We start from the raw sequence: 12,613 nt of genomic DNA, 5'->3' as shown, positions 1-12,613 counted from the left end.
GATGCAAATACGAATACATCCAGATTAAAAAATGCAAATATTTTTAACGAAGTAGTTTTTGAATGTGTTACTTCACCCATCTTCCCTCAGTTCTTGTTAGTTATCTTTCAAATTGGGAAACTAGCTTTATATGATGTAAGAAGTTTCTATATTTCTAACATGTTTTTTACACTAGGGGTAACCTTTATTCAACCTATATGATTAACATGTGCAGATATGCAGTAAGTGAAGTAGTACACTATACTTCAGACTTGTTTCCCGACCTCCACTTCCCATAACAGAGGCATTCAAATAATTGCATCATTCTGTTTTCTTTATTCTCATATTTTATTTTATACATATTTTATTTTCATTTGGCCTGCTTTGGGAGTGTATTTGTAAGAAATCAGGATGTTATCCAGCAACTGAGTAAAAACATACATTAAATGTATTCCTGTGCCTCGTGTGAAAGATGATTTGCAATCTTACATCAGGCCTGAACAAAACAATACATGTTATATGACCTACTTCTCAGTCCCGCCAGATTTTCGTCCGGGAAAATGAACGGAAGCGGAAGCTGTCATTTAAACGCTTGTGATTGGTTCTCAAACACGGAGCCCCAGCCTCTTGAGCTGCTGATTGGTCGAAACACCTGTCCATCAGCTCCTGCAGCGGTGACGCCTTCCGTACAAATACAGCGTTAGCGGGTCTTTTTTGACTCATTCGCGCTTCCTCTGCTGAGTCTGGAACGAGTTCGTGTTCAGCAGCACATTTGTGACACCGAGGAGAAGTTGAAGTTGTAGCTGGACAGCTGCTGTTTTCTCGGGAGACGAGTATCATCACACTCCGCCAGCATGCATGTAGTAAAGCGAGGTGAGTAATCTTTCTGTTATGGGGCAGTGTGAAGGGCCACAGCTAGCTTGAGTGCTATCACTGTCAATGAAGTTGTTCTAGTTCACTTACGAACTGACAGGGACTCATCTAATTTTAATGTCTCAGTCTCACTCATTAGATCACACTAACGAAACTTGTCCGCCATGCTTTAGTTTGTGAAGAAGCGCGTGCGGCAGTTGGCTAACGATAGCTAGTAATTGGCATACATTTAGTTTAAGCTAGTTCACCAAAGTTACAAAAGAGGCTGTCGCAGTTATACTGAGATAATTGGCTTCCTGATAACAAGCATATCGTTTTAGAGAATATATATTGGTGACCTGTTGGCCATACAAACGATCATTGAGTAGCCTAATCAAACCTTGAGCCCCTCTTATGAAGGTTTATTGTAGGTGCGGTTTATGGATTTAGCAATAAGTCTTTGTCATAGTTGGCGCCAAAAGGCAAAGTTATACTTCATATGCCTGCCTGGATGTCAGTGTGGGGCTCAGAGCGGATCTGCGCAGAATAAATGCGAGTGGACTTGTTTCTTGGTGTAGGCCAGGAAAAAGTTTGGATTAATCGATTCTGCAAACTTTTTCTAGCTTCAAGAATTTAACAGAAACGACTAGACAAGTAATGGAAGATCACAATAAGTTACAATGTAACTAAGTACATTCACTAATAAGCTGTACTTAAGTGCACATTTGAGATACCTGTACTGTGCTCAAATATATCCATTTTATTCTACATTTGACGCCACCACATTTTATAACTATTAAATGGCTTTAGTTATTAGTTACGTTCTAATGTTGGATTACATGCTCAAAATGCTAATCAACAAATAAATCATGATATAAGTTACTTTACCCAGCAGTTTATTAAGTAATTCAAATCAGCTCTGCCTTCAGCAGCTCTCACTTTAAAATGCTGTAAACATTAATGTCTCAATTATAACCAAGTAGTGCGGGTAATGTTAAACTCTGCACTCCTTACAATTGCACTATTTTATTTCTTGTACATAGAAGTATGAATTTTTCATGTGTGTGTATTAGGGGTGGTTAATCGGCCCAATTTCCCGATTCGATTCCGATTATTGAAGTCTCGATTCGATTACAAATCGATTTTTGATTATTAACGATTATCAATTCGATTTTCAATTATTAACAATTATTGATCTTCCATTTAACATCAGTCGGCTGCTGAATTATTTCACTTATCTTTTGAGTAACACCTCACAGCATCTTCAATATTGTATAGTGTAACTGTAATATCAAAATTATTATTTTTTTAATTTGTTTTAAATGTAGTCTTTCACTGTTAAAAGAAAGCTGCCAAGCTCAGCAGCCGGACTGATTTTAGAAGCATTGTTGGTGATGAGAACCAGGGCGTGTTTCTCTATTCCCCACTCGTCTGCCATTGCTTTGAGAAACTCACACATATTTGCGCTTGTGTGGCTATCATCCATAGCTCTAGTCTGAAGTACGTAGGACATTAGCTTCCATTAACTGCTGACATGATGAGCTGTAACGTTCACATATGAGACTGTCGCTCTGGATTTCCAGGCGTCGCAGGTTATTGCTACCCTGTGAGCAGAGTTGAGGGACACTTGCACAGAAAGGTTTGTCTCCTTGTAAAGATTTGGAATCGATTGAAGTGTGAAAAAGCTCCGGGATGGAATAACATATCTTGGCTCCAGACTGTGGACCATGTAGCGGAAGCCAGTAAGAGGAGTACTCCAGTTTGTATTACTATTTAATAAAAAAAAAAATTAAATCGATTTTCGGAAATTAAATAATCGAATCATAATCGTCAATATTATAATCACGATTAATCAATAATCGATTTTTTTCACCACCACTAGTGTGTATATGTATATAAAGCTGATTCTGAAATGGACCATTCTGTATCAAGAGCACTTTTGGTACTTTTTATTTGTACTTTAATGTGTACACTCTTGTACTTTACTTTTACTTTGTAAAAGACTATTTATACACTGGTCTTCCTACTTTTACTCTGAAAATTAGAAGACATCCTCAACCGCTCATTAATAGCAGGAGGAGTGTGAATATTGCTCAGAGTTGGTGTTAATATTTGCATGAGCAGTTTATAAATACTTGTGTTTTTCAGCTCTAAATGTATTGATCATTTAAATTGTTTAACAAAGGAGTTGTTTTCAGAAGAGTCCAGTCTTGGACTTGACTGGATTTGTTGTGACTAATGACAGTTTCATCTTTACTGTTAATTGATTGCATATTTATGCCGACTGTCTTTTAGAGATCGGGTTAACTGATAAGTATTTTTGTTGTTTTTTTTTTCAGATGGACGCCAAGAGCGCGTCATGTTCGATAAAATCACCTCTCGCATTCAGAAGCTGTGCTACGGACTCAACTCTGACTTTGTGGATCCGGCCCAGATCACAATGAAGGTCATTCAGGGTTTGTACAGCGGCGTCACTACCGTGGAGCTCGACACGCTGGCTGCAGAGATCGCTGCCACACTCACAACTAAACACCCCGACTATGCCATCCTTGCTGCCCGGATCGCCGTCTCAAACCTGCACAAAGAGACGAAGAAGGTGTTCAGTGAGGTGATGGAGGACCTTTACAACTACATCAACCCCCTGAATAAGCAGCACTCTCCAATGATCTCCAAGGAGACGCTCGACATCGTTCTTGAGAACAAAGACCGCCTCAACTCTGCCATCATTTTCGACCGTGACTTCTCCTACAACTTCTTCGGCTTCAAGACTCTGGAGCGATCGTACCTGTTGAAGATCAACGGCAAAGTGGCTGAGCGACCGCAGCACATGCTCATGAGAGTCTCTGTTGGAATTCACAAAAAAGATATCGAAGCAGCGATCGAGACCTACAACCTGCTTTCAGAGAAGTGGTTCACACATGCCTCCCCAACACTCTTCAACGCTGGAACCAACAGGCCACAGCTGTCCAGCTGCTTCCTGCTCGCCATGAAAGACGACAGCATCGAAGGTATTTATGACACGCTGAAACAATGTGCCCTCATCTCCAAGTCGGCAGGAGGAATCGGTGTGGCGGTCAGCTGCATTAGATCAACAGGGAGCTACATCGCTGGTACCAATGGTAACTCAAACGGACTGGTCCCCATGCTGAGAGTTTACAACAACACAGCACGTTATGTCGACCAGGGCGGCAACAAGAGACCTGGAGCTTTTGCTATGTACCTGGAGCCCTGGCACTTCGATGTGTTCGACTTCCTGGAGCTGAAGAAGAACACAGGAAAGGAGGAGCAGAGAGCCAGAGACCTTTTCTACGGCATGTGGATCCCTGACCTGTTCATGAAGAGGGTGGAGAGCAACCAAGACTGGTCCCTGATGTGTCCCAACGAGTGCCCTGGGCTGGATGAATGCTGGGGGGAGGAGTTTGAGAAGCTCTACACCTCATATGAGAAGGAGGGGAGGGTCAAGCGTACAGTGAAGGCTCAGCAGGTGTGGCACGCCATTATTGAGTCCCAGACTGAAACGGGAACGCCATACATGCTGTACAAAGACGCCTGCAACAGAAAGAGCAACCAGCAGAACCTGGGCACCATCAAGAGCAGCAACCTCTGCACAGAGATTGTTGAATACACCAGTGATGATGAGGTAGCGGTCTGTAATCTGGCCTCCATTGCGCTTAACATGTACGTCACCCCGGAACGGACTTTTGACTTTAAGAAACTAGCATCTGTGACCAAAGTTATCGTCAAAAACTTGAACAAGATCATCGAGATCAACTACTATCCTGTGCCTGAAGCGGAGAAGTCCAACAAGCGTCACAGGCCGATAGGAATCGGTGTCCAGGGTTTGGCAGATGCCTTCATCCTCATGCGGTACCCATTTGAAAGCCCCGAGGCTCAGCTGCTCAACATTCAGATCTTCGAGACCATCTACTACGCTGCCCTGGAGGCTAGCTGCGAGCTGGCTGCCGAGCTCGGCCCTTACGAGACGTACGAAGGCTGCCCAGTCAGCAAGGGCATCCTGCAGTACGACATGTGGGAGAAGACGCCCACTGACCTGTTGGACTGGAAGCTGCTGAAAGAGAAGATCGCCAAGCACGGCGTGAGGAACAGTCTGCTGCTGGCCCCGATGCCCACAGCCTCCACCGCCCAGATCCTGGGCAACAATGAGTCAATTGAAGCCTACACTAGCAACATCTACACCCGCAGAGTCCTCTCTGGAGAGTTCCAGATTGTGAATCCTCATCTGCTCAAAGACCTGACGGAGAGGGGGCTGTGGAGCGAGGAGATGAAGAATCAGCTGATCGCTCACAATGGATCCATTCAGGTAATCTGTCAGGTGACATACCATAGGAATTAAACTTCCTAATGTATTGTCAGGATGCTAATTTCTGCATGGCTGGATTTTAAAAGAAAACCATCATAAATTAAAACACTTAAATAACTTGAATAACCAAAAGTAATATTGACAGGTTAGTTTTTCTGTATTCCAACTTTTCCGGTAAATGGTCCTCAAGATTTCCTGTTTTGTAGCATTGAGACATTTCTAAACTGTTTTGTTTGTTTCAACAGAACATTGAAGGAATTCCAGATGATCTGAAGCAGCTGTATAAAACGGTGTGGGAAATCTCCCAGAAGACAGTACTCAAGATGGCCGCCGATCGCGGTGCCTACATCGACCAAAGCCAGTCCCTGAACATCCACATCGCAGAGCCGAACTACGGCAAACTGACCAGCATGCACTTCTATGGCTGGAAACAAGTAAGTAGAGCTGCAACTAAGGGTAATTCACAATGTTCATTATACTCTCAATTAATTGATCAGACGATCTGTAAAACGGTGAAAATGCCGACCAGTGTCCCCTGAGGCCAAATATAATGTTCCTCTATGGCCTGTTTGTTCCCAAGCAAGAAAATATTTACGTTTTAAGAAGCTGGAATCAGAATTTTTTCATTCTTTAAAATTACCCAAACTAATAAGTAAGAGTCAGCCAATAATGTAGTAGTTTACAACTACAAAATCAGTGATCGATTAATTGTTGCAGCTCTATAATTAAGTGGACAGAAGTCTAAAGAATGAAAGCAATGAGATGTTAAATTCACCTCCCCCTCTCCCCACAGGGTCTGAAGACAGGAATGTACTACCTGAGGACGAAGCCTGCTGCCAACCCCATCCAGTTCACCCTAAACAAGGAGAAGCTGAAGGAGGCGCAGGAGCCGGTCACTGCCTCAGAGGAGGAGATCAAAGAACGTAACATGGCTGCCATGGTGTGTTCTCTGGAGAACCGGGACGACTGCCTCATGTGTGGATCTTAAGCATGTCCTCTCTCTTCACTCTGTAACTACTCTCCTATCTGAGGAAGGCCTTGAGGCTTTGGGTGACAGGCCTGATGGTCTGGTAGTGTGTCTAATAATTCACAAACTCATTGATCATACTTTGGAGCACTGTCAGGAGCTTGTCAGAATGTATAGAATTAATTTTATTAAATACAAGCGTTCTGTCAACTCACTGTTAATAAAAGTACTTACTACAAAATGTATTTTATGTTTGAAATAAAAGCCTTGTAATAGAAAATAAAAGTTTTTACATGCAAGCTGTGTAATTGGATTTGTGTGAGCTGTGGATGGTAAACTGATGGGAGACGAGAGCAAGTGTAGACAGTGTTACCAGATTAGGCAGTTGTTGATTGTGTGGTGGGTGGACAGTGTTTTGGCTGGTTTACAATGAGTTTAGAAATGCATAAAAATATAATAGCTGCACCAAACCATCCAGTCATTCAGCAAAACTGATGGGATAATTTAATGTGTCATGAGAGGAGATGATGAGTTACCATCATTACCATCCACCTGCGACAGAAAGCTCTTTGCTTATTGTATGATGTCATTATTTGTTCAGGTTTTTTGATAGAAGGTGACGCTTGTGTACTCTCCCTCTTTGTGTGTGTGGAGATGACTCCTGTTTTTGTTATTTGCACTGTCCCTTAGTTTTACTTCATTGTTATGACCGAGGGCAGAAACAGTGGTTGTATAGTTGCACTGATCGAAGTGTTCTTTATTGAACATGTGAATTAATGTATGAAAAGACTGATGAGCCACAATAGTTTGTTTCTGCATTATCATGTAATATTTGGGTTGGAAACCATCAGACTGACCTGACAGTGAACCCAGAGCCGAAATGGATGCAATCACATATTGTCTTTGGTTCAACCAACAGTCGTAACTCAAAAAATTCAATGAACTTTTATGTAAGACAAAAAAGACCTTTTGCATATCTTCACTTGAAAAGACAAATGTTGATAAAAAAGTTGCAAGTTGTGACAATTTTGTAAACCAACTGTTAGTATGGGTCCAGTTATAATATTGATGAAGTGATTTATCATGTCAGACATTTATGGAGCAACAAAACCATAGTTTGGGTTCAACCTTTGAAATATGAGGATTTGCTGCTTCTTTTGGTGCAGTAAAATGCAATAACCTGAATATTTTGGGGTTTTGTACTTCTAATCAAAGAAAGCAAGCAACCCAACAATAAGTTGCTCTGGGAATTATCGTCTTTTTCTGACATACCACGTTTTCATAATTGAGCAGCAACATAAGCAGGATGCTTTTATCTTACATTTCACAAACAATTAAAACGAGACAATGTTCTGATAGTTATTTTTAATATATTTTTTATAAAATAATGAAAACATAATTTACACTTTTAAATGTACAAGTTATTACAACCCAAAGAAAACAATATCTGTCTGTGCATCGCGTACCTCTGTCACGTGCAGAAAGCACCGATGCACACAGAGGAAAAGACGATGCCAGGAAATAATAAAAAAAAAATGAGGAATCAGTTTTGTACACAGATCAAAAGTAAAACGGCATACACAAATAAAAACACAGTACCCTCTCATCTTCACTATTGTCTGCAACAGTGGGAATGTGTTAGAAAATAAATTATCAAAATATTTAACATCTAAAAAAACAAACCTAGTTTTACAATATTACAATTAACCATAATGCATTATTGATTTGTTCAACAGGGATCATTGTGTATGCTTTAAATAGCTTACAATTATACATAACAAACAAAACTATAAAAAGAAATAAACCTTGCCCCTTTTACATAAGCAAACCAATGAGATACAAAAAAAAAAATCACAGCTACAACTGCAAAGCTGCATGAAGGATTTACTAAATGAGGAATAACTGGAGTGTCACGTGAAACCTGAACTGGAAAAAGTCCACACATGAAAAGGAAAGAGAATATGAACCCCATCAACAGACTGGTAAAAGTAGTCTGAACCCAAACACAAAGGTCCAATTAAGCTTAGATATAAAGGTATCAAAGATAATGGGATGACAACAGCCGAAGGTGAAACTGTAACTGGTTTCAGGAGAATAACAGATGCAGCCTTTCTTATTTCTCCGGGTTGAAGATGAGCAGAGTCAATACAACACTTGTTCCCTCTTAAGTCAGTGAAAGAAAAGTATATCTAATAATAGGGAGTGGGCGATACCGATCACCTCTGTGGAAAAATCTATTAAGAAACTGTTCACATCTCTCTGTCAAGTTTAATCCAGCCAATTAAATACGTATAAATCAAGCTAATAAGTCATACAAATCCATTATTGTCATAAAACCGACCTTCTGACTGATTTGCAACTTTGCTTAATACAACCAGAAATGTTAAAGGGATAATTAAAATGGTTAAAACTGTATGGAAAACTCTTGATGGTAGACATGTTTGTACTGTCTCAGGCTACAGTGCATCACATCACCCACCCCTAACTGGTGGAATAGTGTCTTAACAGCATCTTGAGGAACCTGAGTGAGTTGGGATTGAAAATTCAACAGTTCCAGTCAGACCAGGGAAGAATAAGAAGAAGTTGTGTCTACAGGGCAGAGCCGGAGATGATGATTTAGTACAATTTTATCAGCAATATCTCTACTAACACATGGAGATAAGATTCATCCTCTGCAGGGATGCACTGTCTGTTCAGTACCAGCATCCAAAAAACACACACAGACACATTATTTCTGTATGAAAAATAGATATAGTAGACAATATCATTAAGCAAGCTAGCAGTATAAATAGTGTCTCTTGTGTCCATTTGGGTTTACCACAGAACACAGGGACAAATCCTCTCATACACACACAGACTGGTTCTGATATGAAGGAGCTTCAGTGTTGTTGAGTGAGTGTCATGTACAGTTTTTCCTCTATAAGCACACATTACTGGTGACAGCTTCAGTTTGATTAGTACGCAAAGAAGAATAGGTTGACATTTTGGGAAATATGATAGCTCAATTTCAAGGGCAGAGCTGGAAGAGAAGGGATGACACCACAGATGGCTAGCTTAGCATAAAGACCGGAAACAGGAGCTAGCTTGGCTCTGTCAAACCAACACCTCCAAAGCACACGTTATATATTGTTTGTTCTCATAACCATGACGGCACAATATGTATTACTGGCTACCAAGAATAAGTCTGTGATCATGTATAAATGATAAAAATAATAATGATAATAAAAAACTATTTCCAGCTCCTTGCTTAATTTGCTAATCGAATCGGGACCTGTTGCCAAGCAACCATTTTCCTTAGCAGGCTCACATATCAATTATCTAAAAACATAGTCCGTAAAATGGCGACTTGTCCATTTTACACCTCTGTTTGGTGTATAATTAGACGACTAAGATATAAAGTGATAATTGATTAGTTCTAGAGGAGGTGGTTGGTGAATTTAGGATAACTTTAAGTTTTCAGTCTTCATGCTAGCTGAACTATATAAGGTTACGGATTTCTGGCTGTAGGTTGGCTCATAGTGCGTTCACGTCGTGTCGCAATAATCAGAAAACGTACTACCAACAACACGGAGAGTCGGAGAAAGTGTGGGTATACGAGTTGCCGTTAAAACATGGTTGAAAGACATAAACGATGGGTTGAAGGTATCGTGCATATTTGCGAAAAAGCTGTCAATGTGTTTTTTAAATGCAAAACATCGCTCTCACATTCCTACCTGACGCAACATGAATACGCCGAAGTCGCAGGATCGACATCTGAGCTCGGGATGTGCGACCATCCGAGGAAAACATGAATGCAGCATTACATGACAGGACAGCGTTGTCAAACCTCTGATCCAACCCTCCAACATGTAGCTATTGCAAGTACTCCACAAAATGTCAAACTATTGCCTTAAATATTAGGAAAAAACATACTTTCAAAGTAGAACTGTGATAACGTCTCGAGGTTAAAATAATTATTCAGTATATTTAGATCTGAGATGACACTACACTGCTATAAAACGGTGGAAATTAAGTTCAAAACAATGCACTACATTAGAGATATGATACTATTATATCACTGAGCTTTATGACATCAACCATTTACTCTCCCTCAACACGCTGATGGCTTGTTTCACATCTAGGGGCCCACACGGTTCATCCATGTAAACGGAGGAAGGAAAAATATTGTGGCCCACAAGTTTCATATTACAGTAAACTAGTTTGTTCATCACTCAGACCATCACGTTCAGCCTCTCTCTCTCTCTCTCTCTCCCTCTCTCTCTCTCACACACACACACACACACACACACACACACACCAATAATAAAACGCATCTAGCCTTTAGCACAAACACTGTGCTGTACCATCAGTTACACAAACACACACGCTCACGCACACACTCCTCTTTAGTACAACTGTTATACAACATCAGTACAATATAGATAATATTGATACATGAGAATTGTACCACACAGGCATCTATCTACAGTACCATGTCTGTAGAGCCTCCATTACTTCTAGTGCATTCTGGGAGATGCAGTCTGTAATGAGTCATTTGTTTCTTTCTTTTTTTTTCTTTTTGGCTGATTCGCTGCAGGAACAGTATTAGGCCTCTCCAGGTGATGTAGTGTTCTCTAAAACAAACAGTCTCCTCTACCACTCGCTCCTCTGGCATAGAAGCATATATTTATATATAAGACAAGTGTATAAGACTTCAGTTTATAAAAATAGACAGGCTCAGAGAATAGAGAGGGAGGGTCTCTGCTCTGTCTGTGCACACGGAGTGTTGAGTTTTAAAAATGGATCGTCTTTTTCTTGCTTTCTACGGTTTAAGGCAGTCCAGTGGAAGCTGAGTGCGGGGACATCATCGTGACTTCTGCCACCCCTGTGTGTGCATGGAATTATGGGTATTTCTCTCTTACAGTTGCCCTCCCTCTGTGGCCTAAATCTCATGCTCTTCTTCTTCTTCTTCTTCTTCTTCTGCAGTGATGACATTACTCCCTCTTTGAGTCAGTTTCGTGTGTTAAGGGGCGAGCCTCATGGTCACTCTCTGGCTTGTCAAGGTTTGTAAAAATCCTGCTGAACTTGCGCAGCTGCTCACTGGCTGTTAGACTCTCCTCCTGCAAGCGCTGGTTGTTCTCTCTCAGGTTGGCCATCTCTGCCAGCAGAACGACTTTATCCTTCTTCTCCTGGTGAAAGAGAGACGAGGAAGAAGTGGAATTATTACTTTTAATTAACTGGACAAAAGATTTACACTTTTATTTAAAGGAATAGTTTGACATTTCAGGTATATGTACTTTTTCACTTTCTTGCCAAAACTTAGGTGAGAAGAGTGAAACCACTTTTGTGCCTGTCCTTGAAATATGAAGCTACAGCCAAGAGGCAGTTAGCTAAAACACAGCATAAACACAGCAAACTAGGGGTGTCACGATTCTCCAAATCCACAATACACTTTGAATTTTGATTTTATATTTTCTGGTATTGGTTCTATGACCTGACAACTGTTGTTTACATTTTCGAATCATTCCTTTTAATAAAGTTCAGTTAGTAAAAAAGCCATTTTTTTTTTACCATATGAGAGAGTAAAAGTATAAAACAAATCAAAGTGTGCATCCTAGTTAGCGCATGCAATATCACCTTCTCAAATGTAATCAAGACTTTCTACTTTTAACTGTTTAATAAAAGCAAAAATGGGAGAAAAAAAAAAAAGGTTCTCACTCTCTCGAGGTCGTTGTTCAGCTGTTTTAACATCACTTCCAGGTGGTAGAGCCGACCAGACAGATCGTTGGGCACCTCGTCACTGTAAACAAACACAGCACTCATTACTTGAGGCAAATACCGTCAACCCTGCAGGACGGGTTTTACTGGTGTTTGTTTGTGCACACATTAATTCCAGCATAGGACTAAACTTAAGCTCTTTAGCTCAAATAATATCCTACTTTGATTACTTATTGGCAGAAAAAAATAGACACCCTTTCTGGTAACACAGATGCTGGTACTAAACTCGAAGGAATGAACATCCCGGGGAGTCAGTGAAAGTAAATCACCACAAGGTGGCAGTAGTGATAAAGGCCTACAGACATAACAAAACAAGAATATTAAGAGGAATTGTATTACTGTATTGTATTACAAATACTGTTTTAACAGTGAGGTTAACCTACACGCTGAAGGTCGGTGTGGTCCGAGGTGTCTGAGGAGTGTTAAACTGGACTGGACTGACGACTGGTCTCATGTCAGGACTTCCACCCTGTGGCTCCGTCAGCGAGAAGAGGGAAACTGCTCTTTGTGCTGCAAAAGAAACAAATGATCGTTCTTTGTAAAAAAAAAGTTCCTGAAAGAGTCTTTTTACCCAGGTTTCCCTTGGGGTACATGAGACAATCCCACCTCAACACAGGAGAGTCTGGCAGCAGGAGAGGTTGTGGATCAAGTGCTAGGTTGATTCTAGTGTGTTTGTCTTTGCTGTGATAGTCTTTGTGTTTTTAGAGGACACATGGGACGGGAGAGAGACCCAGAAA

General features: G+C 40.7%; 2 protein-coding genes across 5 annotated transcripts in view; one reads left to right on the top strand and one right to left on the bottom strand.

Annotated features, from left to right (window-relative positions):
* Positions 1–675: 675 nt before the first annotated feature.
* Positions 676–6,418, top strand: LOC115573017 (ribonucleoside-diphosphate reductase large subunit). Its single transcript, XM_030403592.1, has 4 exons — positions 676–852; positions 3,171–5,152; positions 5,398–5,586; positions 5,946–6,418. Exons 1-4 carry the CDS (start codon positions 834–836, stop codon positions 6,138–6,140), a joined length of 2,385 nt encoding a protein of 794 aa, XP_030259452.1. The 5' UTR covers positions 676–833; the 3' UTR covers positions 6,141–6,418.
* Positions 6,419–10,166: 3,748 nt separating this feature from the next.
* sipa1l3 (signal-induced proliferation-associated 1 like 3) overlaps positions 10,167–12,613 on the bottom strand; it is a 74,054-nt gene continuing 71,607 nt past the window's right edge. For all 4 annotated transcript variants that reach the window (XM_030392357.1, XM_030392330.1, XM_030392347.1 and 1 more), the window contains 3 exons: positions 12,260–12,386; positions 11,817–11,898; positions 10,167–11,287 (listed from right to left, as the gene is read on the bottom strand). In XM_030392357.1, coding sequence (XP_030248217.1) covers positions 11,093–11,287; positions 11,817–11,898; positions 12,260–12,386 — 404 coding nt within the window. In that variant the 3' untranslated portion in view covers positions 10,167–11,092. The remainder of the gene's footprint in view (positions 11,288–11,816; positions 11,899–12,259; positions 12,387–12,613) is intronic.

The sequence above is a fragment of the Sparus aurata genome, chromosome 2 (assembly GCF_900880675.1).
Source record: "Sparus aurata chromosome 2, fSpaAur1.1, whole genome shotgun sequence".
NCBI lineage: Eukaryota > Metazoa > Chordata > Actinopteri > Spariformes > Sparidae > Sparus > Sparus aurata.
The sequence above is the reverse complement of the archived record's forward strand: the minus strand, read 5'-3'. Positions and strand labels throughout refer to the sequence as shown.

Excerpts from the sequence above, each read along its gene's own strand:
- LOC115573017 (XM_030403592.1), top strand. Across the intron at positions 5,153-5,397 it reads CTCACAATGGATCCATTCAG|AACATTGAAGGAATTCCAGA; the intron begins GTAATCTGTCAG and ends TTGTTTCAACAG. Across the intron at positions 5,587-5,945 it reads ACTTCTATGGCTGGAAACAA|GGTCTGAAGACAGGAATGTA; the intron begins GTAAGTAGAGCT and ends CTCTCCCCACAG.